The sequence below is a fragment of the Megalops cyprinoides genome, chromosome 12, assembly GCF_013368585.1.
Source record: "Megalops cyprinoides isolate fMegCyp1 chromosome 12, fMegCyp1.pri, whole genome shotgun sequence".
NCBI lineage: Eukaryota > Metazoa > Chordata > Actinopteri > Elopiformes > Megalopidae > Megalops > Megalops cyprinoides.
In genome coordinates, this window is record NC_050594.1 from 27,776,411 (window position 1) to 27,796,326 (window position 19,916).

The 19,916-nt window shown below is 45.7% G+C and overlaps 1 protein-coding gene across 1 annotated transcript in view; it reads right to left on the minus strand.

The window, feature by feature from the left end:
* Nucleotides 1-19,916, minus strand: part of LOC118787523 (inositol-tetrakisphosphate 1-kinase-like) — a 49,275-nt gene that overhangs the window by 12,444 nt on the left and 16,915 nt on the right. The window contains exons 4-5 of the mRNA XM_036543110.1: nucleotides 13,505-13,630; nucleotides 4,068-4,185 (exon numbers count right to left, since the gene is read on the minus strand). Of these exons, the coding sequence (XP_036399003.1) occupies nucleotides 4,068-4,185; nucleotides 13,505-13,630 (244 nt within the window). The remainder of the gene's footprint in view (nucleotides 1-4,067; nucleotides 4,186-13,504; nucleotides 13,631-19,916) is intronic.

Sequence of the window (19,916 nt, forward strand, 5' to 3'; positions counted from 1 at the left end):
GTTGCCCTCTGTATAAATAAATTGAAAAGGGGCTTACTTATAAACAAAGGAGGGAAGACTCCACAAACACAAGTAAATCTTTCTGTCCTGTTCTGTTTTATAAGGGACACGCAATACCAAGTTAAATAACACTTAAAAAAGACAACGGTTGGGCAATGAGTAACAGTGGAACCATCTCACGAGGGAAGGCAAAATTTGCTCCTGCTCCTCGTAGCCGTTTGGAAGTAGATGGCGGCCACACATCACACACAGTCCTAAAATGTAAAAATGCATAATGCTTCACATCCTCTACATTCAACCAGTCCACAGTTGGGGGGATATGTTTGCGGTGTGTCTTTATCTCCACAGCATCACTTTATGTATACTCACTACAAACCCTTCAAAGCATGTTAACTCATTCACATAGCTGGGTGAACACCAACTACGGAGAGCCAGTTTAGGTAACAATCACCTCTCTGGTAAATCTAGCCCCAGACTCATATCTTCCTCTGTTCACCACAACCGCATCCCTTATCTTTTCTTCAGTTAGCAATTTAAGGCTGGACTATGTATGTGGTACATGCCTATATATGGTGTGAACCCCACAGTATTTAAAAAAAAAAAACTACAATGGAAATATATATATGCATTTAAAAAGCTGGGTGAACATTATCCACTGAAATAACAAAGATAACACCCATTGGCCATTGATCTACCACAGGCATCCTATTCTAAAACTGCTCCAGTCTGACCTTGTGGAGCATGTGTCATTGCTTGTATGTATATATATTCACAACCTTCACAGACCCTCAGCCACTTTCACAGTTCTGTGTCTCCAGCCTTCACCTTTCTGTCTCCGTCTCTTTGCAGCCTTCATCGTTTCGCTGCCTTGGCAGCCATCTCAATATTCCATGGCATGGACTGATAAGGACTAGGAAGTGGCTGTGCCAGGGCCCTGCTGCCTGTGGGTCCTAAAAGACCATGCCCTTTACAACTGCAGAAAACCCCCTTTCTCAGCCTCAGCACAACAAGCTGGACTTTACCCTCAACTACCATGCAAGCACAGGGTTAAAGAATGTTCACTCTCCCACATACAAGTCTGACAGGTCTCAAAACATTGCATGGTAAAGGTGTAGTTTCCAACAAAGACAGAAAAAGTTGATAAATTCTCCTTCATGCATGAAAATATTCCTCTGTGTGCAAACACATCCTCCACAGTGCCTCCTCTCTACCTCCTCAACCTTAGAAACCTCCTCTCAGCAGTAGCTGCATTGAGAGGACTGCACTGTGCATTGAGCACAAGTGTAGACTGTGGCATCAAGAACAAAATTCACACACAAAAAAAAAAAACAGGGAAAGATGAATAATCTGACTAATGCACATCTCTCGCCTCCATGTGATGTAACCCAGAAAGTCCACATCTGACTGGCATTGAGGAACAGCCTGGGGTAGGTCTCAAATCCTAAATCACTTCTCAAGCAACTGCCCTACAGCATACAGCTTTCATTACATAACTGATCATGCCTGTTTAGAGGGGAAAACAGACATTCTCCAAGTTCTATTTTAAGGTATTGACGTCATAAGCTCCAAGATGTCTCACAACCCTGTCAGACACAAGCAGTAAAAAAAAAAACCCTAGCAAACTGCTGATGTCCTTAATGATGAGACAAGCCTATTGATGTTTGAGGGGCAGCCACATTAATCCTCCATGTTATATTATTTGAGGGGTAGGTTGTGGAGGATAGGACAGTAATGACATTTAATAAGGGAGGGAGCTTTGGACAAACACCGTGAGGCTGATGCAGTCTATCAGTTCATGCTCTGCTGTCCAGGTCTGGAGGGGACCAAGGACAAAGGTCAAAAGTTGACTGTGTTTAAATGTGACAGAATTTGCCCTAAGAGGGGTGCTTGTTTATCGAGTGACAGCTTTCAAAAACAGAGTCATATAAAAAAATACTCAAAAATAAACTTTGGAAACTAAAATTAGGAACTAATGAAGACAATTCAGTCATTACTGAGCTACTGGCTTTCCAGGTATGATGTAATTATTATTATTATTTTTTTTACAATTAGAATATCCATTTCCCTCCAATGATACAAAAATAATACTTAAAATTCATTCACAGTGCTGATAGCATTCACAAGTTCTGTTTTTAACATTTCGATACTCAGCACACAATGAGCTGAAACAGAATTATAATTTCTGTGCCGTATCTGTACTATTTCTGCTTATATAAAATTGTCTGAGAGACCTACTATTGCTGTTGGCACCTGCATGTAGTAATATCTTTATGGCAAATTAGATGCCCTGTCAGAGCAAAACCCGGATGAGAAGGTAAGCTCATTAACATTATGAAATTAATAATTAAGTCAGGATCTAAAAGGTTTGCTTGCTGTCTGTTGCTTTAACCATCTAGTTAAACTCCTCTAAGTGATCTGTGCCTTTCCCAGCATTCTCTGCTTGCACTGTTAATATCCATGGTGCTGGTTGCCAGGCAAGGAATCCACTGAGAACACTCACTGTCCTGGTATTTTAAACAAAGATCTCTCTCACAGCAGTGCTGCAGCTGAAGACAATCGTTCACCTCCGATTTCATCAGAGCCGTGCGGTTCGTGTGCCTGCGCGACAGCGGAGAGGAGCGAAAACAGGCTCATTACGCAGAGGGATGGTGGGTAAACACAGAGCCACAGCTCTCGCCCATCCACACGACGCGCTGTTTACTCTGAGAGGGAGTGGGCATCCAGGAGGGAGAGCAATGAAATAATTAGCATCTTACAGTCTCACGTCCTCCCGAAAAACACCCCCCTGCACGCGGCTGCCCGCCGGGTGCCGACCCCGCCCACGTCCACGGGCAGAACGGTGCACAAAATAACTGCGCCGCTTTGCAGTTTTTGGACGTTTCCGCTTTAAAGCCCATAAGCTCCCCTGCGGCCGTGGCGAAAAGCCCTGGCCTTTGGAACAAAGGGCTGCGGAGGGGGGCGCGGACGAAAGCCGCTGACATCACCACCCTGGTGCCATCCCACAGGCCGCCGTTACAAAAGGGCCGCCGGGCGACAGCAGGAAGTCTGCTTACCTCAGGGCCTGCTCTGCGGCCCGCTAAGACCTTGACCGACTGACTCACTGACACCGCCAGTGGTCACAGTAAACAAAAGCAGAAAAATAACCCACAGCTCCTCCACCATGTCACACCAGTGTCCTAGCCGCATCACCAGAGCGACACCATCGCTGTGCCCTGATCCCAGTGAGTGAGTGAAGTCAAAGTGAACAAGTCCATACTTCACGGGAGGTTGCATAAGCGCACACTCACTGACAGAGGGGGAAGGGCGGTATTTAGGAGCGCATTCGCGACACACTCCGCAGTCATTGCTCCAGTGCCTTGGCACATGATGAAACGAGGACAACCCAAAAAAATATGTCTGACTTTACGCAATCCAGGGAAATGGCAGCGGCAGTCATATCTGGACATCACATCATAACGCTAAGAATGTTGATGCTATAAGCATTACTGTGTGCTTAGACTCTTGCAGACATTTTATTTATATCTTTTTTATTCATATCTTCAGACATTTTAAATTGATATATGACAAGGGGCAAGTCTGTCACAAGTCTTGTGAATGAACAGTGTTTTGGACCAAGCTGCTCACCTGCAGACAAATCTGAGAGTGAGTTTTAACATTACACATTAAAAAACAAATGTGTCCTATTCCACACTGATCTTTCCCATTATTACCACACACAGTTTGGGAAGTTGGGATGCCAATCTGGGACACAGCCCATCTTCTCCACTAGTTCATGCTTCATGCAACACATTGTTAGAAAATACACAAGAAGATGTAGATCAGGGTTAGAAAGAGTCTAGATGGCCGAAAGATAACAATGGGCAAAAACAAAGTTTGGACACACAATGGCTTTAACAGACACAAGCTGATCTTGGCCTTCTTTAACTGACATGAAAAGACTTAATTTTTATAGTCACCTATGGTGGACTAAAACCAGCCATGACCAGAGTCTGTGGAGAAACAGAGTCCCCCACATATATATGTTGTGTAACAAGTTGCCAGCCAATTGCAGAACAACAGCTCCGTACCTTGCATGCGGTCCTCTATCCTGTGGATCAGCTGGTAGGACTTGCAGCGGTCCAGCAGGGTCCGGATGGCAGGGAGTGGGTCCAGCACAATGGTCTCAGGATGGGCCTCGATGTAGTCCTGCAGCAAGTCCAAAAAAACCCAGTCACACAGACAATCCTGATTACCCCAAACACAAAAAATTACAACAACTGACCACAACACTTCCTTCTCTGAATGTGAACCCTGCCTAGGTTGAGCTAAAAATATCTCTGATGCGGAGAGCCGGCTGGGGTGGGAGAGGATGGCAGGGTGACACAGGAGGAACGTTTTAACGCTGATAAGTTTTGCTTTGTCATTTCACAGCTGAAGCAGGCTGTGAAGAGAAAGCAAATGCGTCACCATTTCACAGACAGTATTGGTGGCGCCGGGGACAGAGCCAGAGATTTGTGAAGGCAGGTCGACCGGAGGAAACAAAAAAAAGCTCCTCTCCTGTTTTTCTTTTTCTAAGCAAATGAGACAGAGCAGCTGTGGGGGTGTCGGGGCTCAGAGAAAAGGGGGGGGGGGGGGGGGCGCAAGAAACAAAACTGAAACCAGCAGGAACAGGCAACAGGATAATTAGCGTGCATCATTAAACACAGAAATCTATACTGTTTAAAGTGGGCTTAATCTCCCTCCCACTAGCTCTCTGAAAGGAAAAATCATCAAGTGCTCTGTACTTTAGTTTATTCATTTGACTGAAAACATAACACCTAATAATACTGAGGAACACAAAGTATGGCTGTAAATTATTGACAAATTGATTTTTCTTTCTGTGTTTTTCTCGCAGTGTTTTTTTATAGGTGTTTATAGGAGTTTTGGTTGTTATTTGTAACAGGTGTAAGCTCTGCACAGTCAAACTCTGTAGGGACATCTGCTGAGCAAACAAGTCATGACTCCAGCACTTTAAGGTTTCCGCACCCTTGGCGTGCCCGGGCTCGTAACGGGCAGAGCTGTGCTGTTTCCACGGAGAACTGCGGTATGGATCCCCTGACTGTCACAGAGTCATGACCCCTCGTGACCCTGCGCTGGCCACGCTGCCCCGCGGCGGAACGCGGGTGCGGTTTGTGCGTGCGTTCGCCTCCACGCGACCCTCCCTCGCTGCGCGGCTGTGGGGCGCTGACACGCATGCTAACAGGCTTGGTGACATAACGTCATTCCAGCCGAGTGTCCGCCTGTTGGGCTGGCATGAGGCTCGCTGCTTTATGTAATCACTCTGTATTACACACGCACGCACACAAACACACACACGCACACACACACACAAAACACACACACGCACACAAACACACCCACGCATGCACGCACATGCGCACACAAACATACAAATACACACACAAATTTCATAACACGTACACTAATGCACATACATGCCCAAACAATAATAATACGCAGCTCTGCACCCAGTCAGAGCTATCCGTACACATATGCTGACAAACAGCTCTCTCTCATTTTTAGCATCCGTCTGCACAGTGCCCTCCCCAGCAGAAGCCTGGATCTTGCCAGCGCAGATCAAACAGCACTGCCCTTACGTAAGACAAATGGGCTCCTGTCAGAAAACAATAAACTGTATAGAGATAAACCAACTGATCTCCCAGCGGAGCGCTGCAGGAGAGGATGAGGATATGATTCGGCATTTTGGTCGTTACTTTCAGGGATTTTTCAGTCATGTGATGCTCTGCAGTTTTGCTTGTGATAGACATGGCCAAAGAAGTGGCAGTATAGGGTAGAGATTGCCTCTTCTCACTGATAGGTGAGCAAAACCAAAACTGAGCTGGGAGAACAAAACAGAAATGTACATCTGTACTGTCTAACCATATCTGAACAGAATTCAGATAAATCTTCATACAGCCCCACAATAAATGGCCAAACTTGGGGTATTTTAAATTCTTTCTATGTTCTTCTGCTTCTTCTCTACCTTTCCTCTTCTGCCACATGACAAAAGTCCAGTGTCCCCAACATATTTCCTATTATTGGTATGTACTCTCTGGGCAGCCCACATTTCTTCATATAAGGCCTGTAGCAACATCTATTCACTGTAATCATCATAGCCAAACTTGGCTCTACGCTAAACCACAGGGTCAAGTATGAAAGAGAAGGGGAAAACCTTGGCACCATTAGTTTGTAATAATGCCCCTCAAGGGTGTGTGAGGTAATGTGGGTAAGATTGTTAATTGTAGGCTGCCATCATATTGATCTCAATACTTCAAGCAGCAGAGATATTTTTGCATACATGTATTTACAAACATATGGAGAAAATATGATCTGTATGGGCAAGTAACTTTCTGTACACCACAAACATTTATGTTAGAGATACATATAAACATACAGATGTACATACACACACCTAGCAGCATCTTTGGGTAATACAGGAAGGAATAAAATCCTGCCTGTTACATACAAGCCCTAACTGAGCCTTCCATACTGTTCTTCTGCCACTGCCTCTGTATCTGTTCTGTAATCCGTATTAATATCCTACGGGCTAAATTAGGTCATCTCAGGAGCTTGATGAAATCAAACCAAAAACACAATTTATCACAACAAATTACAAAATAAATGTCTGTATTGTGCCTGCCTTGATTATAGTGCTTTTAAAAAAATTCTGACAATATGTTGGAACACAGAATTTTTTTCATTAAATATATTTCAAAGCCCCTTTGTCTGCAGTGAAACTGATGTAGTTCGGGTACTGCATGAAAGACATGCTTGTGAAATGTCCCTCTGCTTGAGGTTTTGCGTTTGCCTCAATGTAATTTCTATTTCTAACATCGAGTTCACCAATGAATTTGCAGCTCTTCACGTGATTTTTGTACTGCAATTCTTTTTCTCTGCACAACAGGTAAGAGGCACTCTAAAGTATAATATATGAATCAATTAATTCAGTAATTTACTTTAATATGTATTTACTTTTGCAAACACACAACAATCACTGCCAATAGAAACCTTGCTTTGTTCGGAATGTTCACACTGGGTTTTTGCTCACTACATGCATTTGTATTTTCAAAGTAAAAAGATCATAAAAAAATGATAAACATACATAAGAATTTTACCAATTTAACTGTATATTGATTCATCAGTGTATTTAATTTTTCAGTTTATTACAACAGTAAATGATTTTCAAAAGGGAAATCTAAAGTAACATGTGTTTGTTCATATTCACCTAACAGCCACGCTGGTGGAGCTCTCGGTTTAAAAGCCGCATCAGACTAGCGAGCCCACTTCCTCACTGAACCGCACCATGACATGGAGCTGGTGTGCAGGACTGCCGTTACTATAGCACTGCTGCTAACAAAACAAACTCTCATTTCCAGTTACTAATATAATTGGCATGACATCCAAGAGCACCATAACACGAGTGCTGCTTGAAGTAGGCTACGACGTGCAAATAACCGCTATGCATGACAGTCGCCGTGGCAGGCTGCTCCGCTGTTCTGAGGTGGCGTCTAAAAAAAGGCCTAAAACAAGGGGGAGCGAGATAATAAATTGTAAGCGCTTTAATCACATCTAATCACATGCCCAGCAGCGGTGGGGGATGAGAGAATGAGAACAATTGCCTGTAATCTACTCAGATCAGAGCGGAGGCAGCGAGAGAAGACAGTGCCATTTCCTCTCCATCTCCTTTCGATACATATGATTAGCAGGAGGCTCATTTGGATGACAGAGATTGAGTGGTGACCAAAATAAAATGCCTGTTATTTCCCCGAGTCTGGGCATACTTTGGTTTGCAACCCAATTACTGCAGATAGAAGAAACAATGAATGTAAAAAATTTGGTATGTTGTGCTTTGAATTTGTATTTCATTTAAAATAATGAGAGGAATTTGTCCTCTCAGTAAATGAGTCATGTTTTTCAACAGAATTTGACTGAAAAGTTTCAAGAAAGCTTATGTCAGCAAACTTAGCATTTATAATTGCACTAAGACTAAGCACAGCTATTTTATGTCACAGACGGTTTTCCATAGATGCTCAATACACTATATCTTTTTTGAGTTTATGGAGTTTATGGCCTCTGGTGCATCAAATGTACCATCTTGGCACTATCACTGGCAGGGCATGCCAGCTGAGCACCACTCAATAAACTGATGTGGATTATAAAGCCAATGCTAGGGCAAGAAGGAAGTAAGCATACAAGCTTTTTGTTTTAGCTTTTAACCTTTATACAACCCTTTTAGGAATAATTAGGCCTCCCTCACCTTGACAACCTCTACAGTCAAACCGAAGCACTGAAGCGAGACAAATTCAATCCTCTGTACTCGTAAACAATGCACCTGCACTACAAGTCCCACAGCGCACCAAGGTGAAGTGAGCGCCAAATGGAGGATAGGCACCCCCTCCGACTGAAGGAAGCTGCCAAGTAGGAAGTTTCAATGATATATTACAAGAATTCTTGCCGCCTAATGAGATGAAAAATATGGGCTGAAAAACATCTCATTGCTATTCACTGAACTTTCCTTCCACTGCTAAATGAGCGGCCTGGTAGCGCCAGCCACGCGCTGGTGCTGCCGTGGCTGTGAGGACGATAACAGCGGGACCCTCAGAGCCGTCCGGAGAGCGGGGTCCTGCAGTGCACATTCCTGAATGTCGGCAGCGTCTGCTTTACAGACGAGGCTAGGGAAACAGCGAGCGCTCTCCCGCTCACTTATTCAACCGCTGCGAGAGAACGTTCCATCCATCATTCTCACAGCAAAGGGCGTGGTGTGACAGCAGGCACAACAAGGCTGACTCTCAACATGCTGCTCTCCGCACGTAGCCACTGACGCCCCAATCGTCACGCAGTTACCTGTTAGTAGCAGCGTGTAGCAGTGTGGTGTAGTGGTAAGAAACAGCGCTTGCAAGAAAGAGGTTGCCGTTTCAGTTCAGTGGCGGAGAGGTGCTGCTGTTGTACCGTTGGGCCAGGTACTTAACGCAAATTGCCTCAGTAAATATCCAGCTGTATACATGCATAACATGTAAACTATAAGCAATATAGGTTACTTTGAATAGCAGTATCTGCTAAGCAAATATAATGCAAAGTAATGTATTGCATAGACATCACACACATGAGGGATGCAAGCACAAACAAAAACTGCACACAGAAAAGCCTCATTTACAATACACCAGCTTCTCTCCACATTCCAGCATTTCTTCACAGGTTTGTCAACACCCCTTTATTAATGTCTAATTTTAACCGAAGGATACTACAGAAATGTTACTGCCTGTTATTTCATTTGACCAATCAAACAAATTAGTAATACATACCACTATTCAACTTTAATCAATTACTGATTAACAATAATCAGCTCCTCTCTGGGAGCTGGAACAAACAACTTAGTGAGCTAAATCAAGACAGCTGCCCTGAATATGTTGAGAGGTCAAATATTACAAACTTTGTATGACATTTACGGGTGTATATTTTCACAAGCACATTCTCATGGCGGAATGTCAGGATCAATGTTTAATTGACTGACAGCCCAGCTGTTACAAAAACCAGCATACATGAAGCACACATGCCCTCGGGAAAAGGGTGGGGCAACACTGACAGACAGCAACTCCGGCAGCTAATGGCAGATTTCCAAAGCAGTGGACTGTAAAGCCGTATGTTTTTACTATTGTATTAGCAGATGTACTGCTCATCATAAGCACCAAAGCACAGAGAGTTACATCTACACTACAGCACTTTGTAGCATTAGCTTGGTAGCTAAGTGCCTCTTAACAGCATTTTTACATCATTTCCTGCTGTTGTAGTGCAGCATTTCAATTAGGGATGAACCGAATGTGTTTCAGCCAAATATGAACCTTATGTGAATTACTTTGTAAAACCAAATATTTCACAGTGAAACATTAAGTACATGCAATGAATAATTATATAATGGAGGAAGGGGAGAAATAGTAACTTTGCTATTATTACAGTATCTGTGTTTGAAACAGGTTGTGGAGTACAGCATTTGGCTAGTGACAGGCCTGCTACTGTTTAGCAAAGGCATTTACTACAACTCAGCTGGAGCTAAGGCAGTAACAACACACAATTTACAGACACTAAAAGAAAATGCAACTCAGAAAGCGATGCTGGACTCAGTCACCTAAGAACTGGACTTCACAGACTTCCTAATGGGGACCATGCAGTTGAAGCTAAGGAGGAATGTTAAATAAGAACAATGATCCCATTATTCTCAATTTTACCCTTGGTAATGACTCTATATTTTATGTGTGCATTAACAAAACATGCAGGATTCCATGTTTTATTCTGTATTTAGCTGAATCTGTCCTGCTGGATTTAACATCCAGCCAAATTCTAAAAAAAATATGGGCAGAATGCCTTTCAGTGCCTTTCAGTGTGGAAGTCGTGAGCATAAATGTATATTACACAAAAGCAATGATTAAATTACAGATCGCTTGCCCACCCCCTGGCTCAGAAACATGCGCGCACGCACACACACACACACACACACACACACACACACACACACACACACACACACACACACACACACACACACACACACACACTAAAGCACATGCACGCGCGCACACACAAGCAACGCAAACAGAGGCAAATTCTGAGCTGTTGTCATGTAGTTATTACACTGCCGACGCTGTGGGGTGATGAAACAGACGTGAAATTACTGCTCTGCAATTACATCCCTTGAGGAAAAACACATTACAGAATTACATCTCACACAGCCCCCGCAGCTAATGATAGAAACCTTCAAATCAGTGAAAACACAAACTGTACAAAATGTATACAGAAGAACCCACTTAATATTCCTACACTCTTAATGTCACATCCTTGTCAAATCCACATGCGTTTCAACATTGTTTCCGATGTTAAAATGGACTTTTTAATATCACTGGGAGCATCTATTTCCCCCTTTGGAACAGCCAATAACGGCTCTTTTGTATGGTTTTAAATAACTGATATTGCCATGCTCAGCAGAAGAAACATTGTGAACAGCAAATCAAAAGTCAGTGTTGTAGAGTAATATTTCAGAGACGCCATCAACTACACAAACACTGATTATTAAGCTTGTCATAACTGTGCTTGCAAAATGCCAGCAGACTACATTTGCCCTACTCAGGAAATGAGAATTGGATACTTAAATTCAGGCTCCATGCAACTGGTATTTTTTTTGTTGTTTTTTTTTTTTCCAATCTCAATACAAGCCCTCAGAGCATGTTTAAGCGCCTTGGACCAGTTAATCCAGTTATATTTTTATGGCAATGTTATTATGTGGTAATATTTCTGCTGAAACGGACAGCAATCCCCCTTCAACACTGCTCCTCACCACAACTCCGCCTCCAATTCCCAGCAGGCAAAGTGAAGCAGTTTACCTCCCTTCTCTCTATTCAAATGCAAAATGCATTCTGGAGTTTGTATGAGACTAATCACCATGGAATTGGTCAAAACACCAAGGCAGAATTTCAAGTAAGTTCATTTTAATGCTTGATAAAAAATAATGGCTCTTCAGTGTAGAATCCTACAACAGTGAAGGTGAGGTACAACACATACAATTACAAAATTGTAGGTGTATTTTCTACTAAACAGCCAAAAGAGGGGGGAAGGACCAGTTTGCTGGTCTCCAGTGGTTCAGTGGAAAATGTGAGATGTTCTAATTGTTAATGTTTTGCTCATGCTCTAAAGCTACCACTCCAACCAACACTGGTGAGTTTTGGTACAGCGTTCTATATGACATTATTTGCCATCTGACAGACGCAATTTGTCCATTTCTCTTTGTGACATCACTTACGTGATTTCCTCAGGTAAAAAGTAACACAGAGGGAGAGAGAAAAGACAGGATACAGCTTATGTGGACTTGTTGTGGGTAAAAAAAAAATTGAGTTGCGATACATTTGCATCTTTATCAAAAGGTGTGAATCTCATAAACACTCACGGGATAGTTTTACGAGTGGTGTGTTTTGTGAGAGAGATGCGTGCTTTGAAGTTAGAGGAGGCGAGTGGCGAGGTCCTGGGAGTGACCGTTCTATTTCGTGTGACACTGTGTTTCCATGCCCCCCCTCCCATCTCTCGTTGCCATGGACACCAGAGACACATCTGTATGAATAATTCAGTGGCTGCAACACAGAGGTAGATTCTGTCAAATGAAACTAGCAAAATCACATGTGCATATCTTTACATCAATGTCACCATATAAGGCTAGAGGGGAAAAGGAGTTCCGTCCTCTTGGGGCTGCCTATCAAGCTCTGTCTCAAACAAGATAACATGAAGAGAGGTTTTTCATGTGGTGCCTGTGAAGCTATCAAGACTGCGTAGGACACAGACACATCAGCAGTAACACAGGAAACATGAAATCTGGTACGCAAACTTTTTTATGAATTAATTACTGCCTGTCTGCTTCGTGTTTGCACGTCTGTGCTAGTGTAGTCTGTAGTCTGTCTCTGTCCGTCTGCCATCTTTGAGTGCTTGTATGTGTGTGTGCATGCTCGTGTTTGTCTGTGTGTTAATCTGAGCGTGCATGTGTCAGCCACAGAATGTACGTGACAGCTGGTGTTAACGATTCCGGTTTATTTTCAGACTTTTCACTACACCACAACACCCACCCTTCCTTTAGGGTCTGGTGTGATATTAATTTATTAACATAAAACATTATTTAAATAAAAGGCCAAGTTCCTGGGCTGATGGACCAGGTATAAATATTTGGACTAATTAGCTCAGAGATAAACAGCCGAGACAGGCAGTTAAATAAACGAATTCCAGGAAACTGTGACGCATCGTTTCTCAGGTATTTCCAGTGCATTTCCTTAAGGAAACACATTCTGTGCTGGTTGTGTATTCACATACATATGCATGGACACTTCACTTAGTGATGAACACTAATGCTGTATGAAGCGATCATTAACCGTAAGCCAATTTGGAGCATGTGTTGACTTTAAGAGTTCCTCTCTGTGTTTTAAAGCCACATTAATGTGGATAATAGCCCTAGGCGGTCTGATCCACTTTATTCCTTCGCCAGCTTTCAGGGTCAATACCCCTCCGTGGCAGGCGTCCAGCTCGGCTCCTTTGCATGTCACCACCTCCCTGCGGAGCTCCGCTCCCACGAGCCATTCCCTCAAAACTTCTGCAAGACGTACCAGAATGTCCCACAATCCTCCGCAAACAAGTGGTAGAGTGGGGCTGGACTCACAGTACACCTACTGTATTGTGTCTCCCCTCTCCTTCGGTGGGTCAAGGATATATAATGTGAGCGTGTATGAGATTCACGCCCTTTGATAAAGATGCAATTGTACTGCAACTCAGTTTTACCCACAACAAGTCCATATAAGCTGGACCCTATCTTCTCTCTCTTTCTCTGTCTTTTTAACTGAGGAACTCACATAAGTGATGCCACAAAGAGAAATGGTCAAGGATTTATCTGACAGGTTGATCCGTGGATGACTGATTGATTAGCGTGTCATGGCTGATCATTAGCAAGGCCGGGGAGACCCACCTGCACACGCTGGACCAGCAGCAGGGCCTGCGTGTCGTTCTGGTCAGCCTCCAGGATGAGGTCGGTCAGCTTGTGGATGATGACATCCAGGGGACCCTGCTCCTCCAGGGGCTGGGTGAGGTCCAGCTGGGGGAAGAGAGGAGCAGAGGTCAGCCATGGGGAGGGAACCCAACAGCCCCGAGGCCGTGGAGGCCAGCTCGGCGCCCACCGAATCGCAGCTGAATAACCATACTACCAGTCTGACACATACACACCCACTCGCATGGCAACTGAGAAACACCAATGGCAACTGAGAAACACCAATGCCGCTTGGGAAACGGGAGAAATACCACGACAAATGGCGGCCGATGGATTTCTTGACAAATATCAGGCCCCTAATGGCTGTGGCACACAGATGGTTGATTATGCAGTCTGTCAGGGCCGGTGTTCTGAAGAGGCTCTGAGGAAAGTGGGTCAGCGCAGCCACACAGCGAGCGCTGGGTTCCAGGCACTGTCAGGGCCCGCGTCCGCGCCACAATGACCGCTCCTCTGCCGGAGACGCGGAGGCCAGCAACACACAACAACGCAGGCACTGTGACTCTATTGTGCCCGGGCTGAATGGACCACTGTCAAGTCATATGGAGGAGGGAACTAAATATGGGGCTAACTGTGACCGTGTGTGTAAGCCTGTGTGAGTGTGAGTGTGTGTGTGTGTGTGTCCAAATTTGTGAGCATGTGCATGTATTTCTGTATGTTTGAATGAGTGTGTCTTTGTGCACTTGTTGGCGTAATGGGGTGGTCCCTGTAGGAAGAGGTCAGTGCACTGCTATCTAGCAGAGCCTGGGGAAGTAAGGGGCAAGCTTGGTGTGCTGCCTGACTGAAGCAGGCATGTTGATAATGACAGTTATTCCGAGACGCTAAAGACAACAACAAAAAACACATTCTGCAGCATCAAACTACTTAAGAACCAACATGGCTCAAGTGCACAGGAATACCAATCTCATACAAACAGGAATACCATGTTTATACAATGGCAGTGCAGTGTTGTTTAAACCCTTACTCCCTGTTCTCATTAACCACCTTATCAGCCTCAGCCTAACCAGAGGAGGCCACTCTGACAGCAGTCTGGCACCATCAGTGCAATGCTGCCAGCTCATCAGGTGGCCTTTGTGCTTACAGTCATTAAAGACAAAGCAGACACACCTTAATGAGCAACACACCCGTTCCATGTGGGTTCACCGTCAGTGCCAAACCACAAGACATGCAAGTATAGGAATGACTGCTCACTGTTTTCCACAGAAAAAGCTATCTGACGGTGAAAGACAAGCATCACATGCACACAGTAAACCCGACACTGGCTTTGTCATTACCTGGGACATTCAGGAACACGTAACTCATTAACCTGCCCTGGCCCCACTATGGCACTGTAAATACACCCCCCGCCCCAAAAAGCATGAAAGCAGTACCCTCCATCACAGTGCGGACCCACACCCAGGTACAGTAGATCAATAATGTCTCACTTTGTGTCATACCTTTGTACTGCCTAAAGTCAATATTGAATAAGGGGGCAAATCCTTTTCAGAGGCGTTTATGGATGACAATTAATCTTACCGCTTCTCCTCCTGTGTGTGCTCGGCTACTATAAAGATGAACCGTATCTCAGAATGTACACTTCAGCCAGGTGGGGACTCTCGGACTGTACATGAATGAGGATATGATGAGGTCTGACACACACACACGCGTGCAAACACATGCACACACAGCTCTCTCTCTCTCTCACACACACACACACACACATTAATGCACACACAGCTCTCTCTCTCTCTCTCACACACACACACACACACACACACACATATTAATGCACACACAGCGCTCTCTCTCTCACACACACACACACACACACACACACACACACACACACACACACACACACTCCTCACTGGAGGCCTGTCTCCCCTAAGGAGCTCATTATCTTACACACATAATTACATTCCAGCCTCTGTCTCACTCTCCCACTCTCCCGTTCTGAGCAAGTGGTCTCAGTGTGGTCGCCGTCTGTCTGTTCTGAACACACTTAAAGCTTTCTTTCTTCTCCCTCGCTCCCTCTCCTTTTACCCCCCATCTACCTCCCACCACCCACCCATCAGCTTTACAAGAATCCAGGACCTTCCAAACACGCACTTCAGAACAGTGCTGGTAATTACTCAGTTAGTAAGAGTGAATTATTGAGGGATTACACTGTATAATACAAGCCAATCTGATCCTATCTTCTCCCTGTCCAGTTCCACAGTGAACACCATCATTCAGGACCTGATAGTACATATATTAGTCCTGCCTTATTCCTCAGGTTTGTCTCAGCACAGGCCCTGAAACCTTCAGCTGTGATAATCCACCACAGAGCCGAAACGCCCACGCGCTGTAAGACTCATCCCCGATCGCACGCCCCCACCCTGCCTCCTCTTGCAGGGAGGGCAACGGCCGCTGGCAGCCTATCACGCGCCTCTCCTCCCGCCAGTCCCTGCCCGGCCCCACGCGGCGGCCCGCAGAGGACGCCAGCCGCCGCGGCTCGATGAGTCACAGCTTCCAAACGCGTTTATTACTGCAGGGGTGACCGGGGCGGCCAAACGGGAAGCGGGAGGGGGAGGACTGCCGAGGCGACCAAAGGAAAAAACACTGCAGCAGGTCTCCGGTGTTCGGAGAATGCGAACGTGGGAAGAACACGCTCTCGGCCTTGAGCTGCGCACGCCATGCATTAAAAATGCAACACGCTCTCTGCTCTCGCATAAACAGCACGGAGATGAACTCCGGGAGGCCCTGTCGCACGACACAAGAGGGGAACGGTTATGGTTGGGGCAAGGAGGTCTTAGTTTGGAGGGTTTCAGTCTCACGACCCCCTCGGTGCTCAATCAGTCTTGGGGCCTCCACTGCACAGCACGGGCCAACGATGGGCTGCGACCACAGCTCCTCCCGGGGATTCACATGGTGTGTCCTCAGGGGCTTGGCTGCACGCCAAATCCCCGCGGAAGCCGGTGACAAATTCGCAAAGCGTCCGGGGTCTGACCGCCACCGCACCGGTTTAATCTCCTGCTTACAGAAAGCAGCGGGCGTGTCCTCGTTGGGAGGGTGGGGGGGGCGGGGGGGGGGCGGGGTGCGGACGTTGCTGCTCTGACTCTCTCTCCTCGGGTGATTATCTCCGAGCGGTGAGGCAGCGTGGCGACCCGCTCCGCTACTCAAATATAATAAACACAGAGCCGCCAACGCCGCGCGGCGCTGAACGCGTAATTAGCAAATGCAGTCGGAACAGATTGCGCCCCCCCCCCCATCCTTCGGCCCTCCCCTGTTTTTACATCCAAGACGTGGAAGTCCCACGGCATCTGTTACAGTGAGCCGCGCTGAGTAGAATACCCACAATTCCGCGGAGCAGGTCAGCTCAATGCTGCCGAGGGGCTGTGCCTGGCTGACAAAGGCTTTGCAGGAAACAATGGATCAGCTTCAGGGTGGTCAAATGAAGCTGGGTTCTGCTTGCACAGACAGTCCGCGCCGCAGTGCTTTGAAAACGCTGTGGAAATATTAACACTCACAGTGCTGTGCAGAGATGGGTCTCAGCTGTACACACAGTGCCCCAATGTCTGCCTTCCAATGGGCCTGAAGGCAAATCCAGCTGCATGCAGTGGAATGCTCATGTCAGTGACCTGTGTCACAACCAGCATTTTCTACAGCACACATTCCAGAGGAGCTCTACAGACTGGCAGAAGCTGTCGCAGGTTTGGGAGTGGGTTGTAGGGAGCAGTGTGGTGTAGCGGTAAGGATCGGGGTTCGTAACCGAAAGGTTGCTGGTTCGATTCCCCACTGGGCCACTGCTGTTACCCTTAGGCGAGGTACTTAACTTACAATTCTAAGTTAATATTCAGCTGTATAAATGGATAAAATGTAAAACTGTAACCTATTGGAAGTCACTCCAGATAAGAACATCTTATTCTGAGAGAGTGGCTCAGAATGCTAACATTACGTAATCGCCAGGCCGCAGCTCACCAGCTCAGAGAGGGTACCAAATATAGGACCACAGATTGACTCCCTGACCCACGAAGCTTTGGGATGAGAGGGGCAAAGAGCAGGCCTCTGATTCGCTCCCAGAGAGGTCTGAAATGGGCTCCAGCTGGATCAGCTCGGCTGAGGAGACTTCAAACCCGGAGGAGAGACACGCGAGTTTAAAAATAAAAAAAAAAAAGGGAGCGTGTCTACAGAAAATGTGGGCTTTCTCTCATCTACGGCATGCTGAGCAAAATGCTGTAGTCCAACGCGCTCCTGCTCTTGTACATCACTCGGAAGGCTTACTGTAAGTGAGGAAACGCATCTCATGACTGATTCATGCACAAAGACAATGGAGCAAGAGGAGCGATTTCATTCGCAGCCTTCAGTGGCCTATTGCTTCTCAGAGCAGCTGGCTCTGCGGAAGCATTCTGTGTACTGCTGAGCGTTGCTTTCATTCACGTCTTCTCAGCAGCAAACCCGAGTACAGACACCGTGACAATCATTTATTGATGAGGAACCTGAAGGCCCAGGTGAAAGAGAACACCTCAGGTGCCTGACGGCAGACCATAACGGTTCCTCTCTGCAGGAGGGGAGGGGAGTTACAGTAACAGAGAGACCTTCCAGCCAAATCTGCGAATCCTCTTGCGCTAGGCTGGTCTGGAGCTAATTAAACCAGCTTCAGATCGGCCAATCCCCCAGGACCCTCTGCAATAATTAGTCCGTGGCTGCCCTTTGCAGCTTGTGTGCTGCTAGTCTGGTCAGCTGAAGAGGAGGAGCCAGTGACTGTTTGCAGCTGATCTCTACTTCCTACCGCTGCCAGTCAGTGTTGGGCCATGGACGACAGCAGGGCAGCCTTTAGCTGCCTGGAATCCACTGTAACATGTTCAGACTGACTAGTCTGCACTGGTGTGTTGTACCCTTTCATGTGCTCGATCCAATTCTTGATACACTTTTTTTGCCTTCTTGATGTCTTATACCTATATGAAGTCGAACCCCTCATGAAGGATCCAGTTACAATGTGTACTACTTAAGTTAGGAATTTAAATGCTGTACCTGCTCATTGATGTGGGGAATTACTTCTCGCGCGCAGTAACGGAGCGCCAGCCTGCTTTTGTGATCCACCGTGCTTTTATTGATTCCTCTTGACCCTTGGCGAGCGAGCGCGATGAGATACATCTATCGCATCAATCACACGGGGAGCGCGCAAAGTGTGCTGTCAGCCGCCCGTCTCCTCTTTGATATCTAGATTAAACCTCATCCATTCAGAGTTACGGAGCACTCCACGCCACATGCACAAAGAGGAGAGGAAGGATAATAAGCCCTCAACAGAGAACACTCACACACACTAGAAAGGGAGCTCTGTGTGTGTGTGTGTGTGGGAGAACGTGGATGCTTGAACACATGCGCATGTGTGCCATGTGTCTGTGGCGGGAGGCATTTACAACAAAATGTCATTTGTAAACAACAGCTGTGAGGTATTCTTGTGTTAATTATAACTTAAAACACATTACAATTACTTTCATTTCAATTATTACATTAAGTAAATAAAAAACAAGCAAGATGTGATATATTTCAGTGTTGCTGGGGTGTAGGCTCATAAATTTTTAATTCCTTTTGCTTGGTCACCGCTTTCATTAATATACTGTGTGTCTGGCCCTGTTGTAACTTTACCGAGACCAAAATACATTACATGAAGATTCTTGGTTCTCATATCTGAGGTAAACGGATGTGAAGAAATGGAAGAACCACCCCAATACTCTTGCCACTTTTCACCAAAACAGGCAGGAAACACCAGAGGAGAATTTAAGAGGGGAGATCCAAGAATAGCTCATGGTGGCTTTTCTCTGGAGCGAAAGCAAGCCATGCTCCATTATTTTATTTATATATTTGTCTGGATCATAAATGTCACAGTTTGTTTCCCAAGAGGCAATGCACAGCGCCAGGTTTAATAACAGCGAGTTTTGAGGAGGCACCTTCTGCAATGTTGCATTGCAGGTTATACCGGGTTTGGCAACGGGCGACTGCCAGGCACAGGGCTCGGGCGCACCGTTTGAGAAAGATCAGCGTGACAACGCTAGAACGCAAACGTTCACTAACCTCCGGTGGAATCTAACTCCACAGATGTCCTCGGGCTAAAAGACGGTTTAGACTCCTGTCGTAGAGCTTTAGATATTTCTTTTTGTCATAATCTAGGCATGGGCCCTTTGGACCAGAGGACCGTTTTTTTTTTTTTTTTGTTCGGTTGCTTGTTTCCAGACAGAGGTTTGGCTTGTTGAACATCTTGGGAAGTTGTGCTATTATTACTGAGACTGTAATAAATCAGCAGAAACCAAAGCACCCTTTTCACCAAATCAGAATATGCAGCTTTTCCATCAGCTCGGAGTATACTTCCACAGGC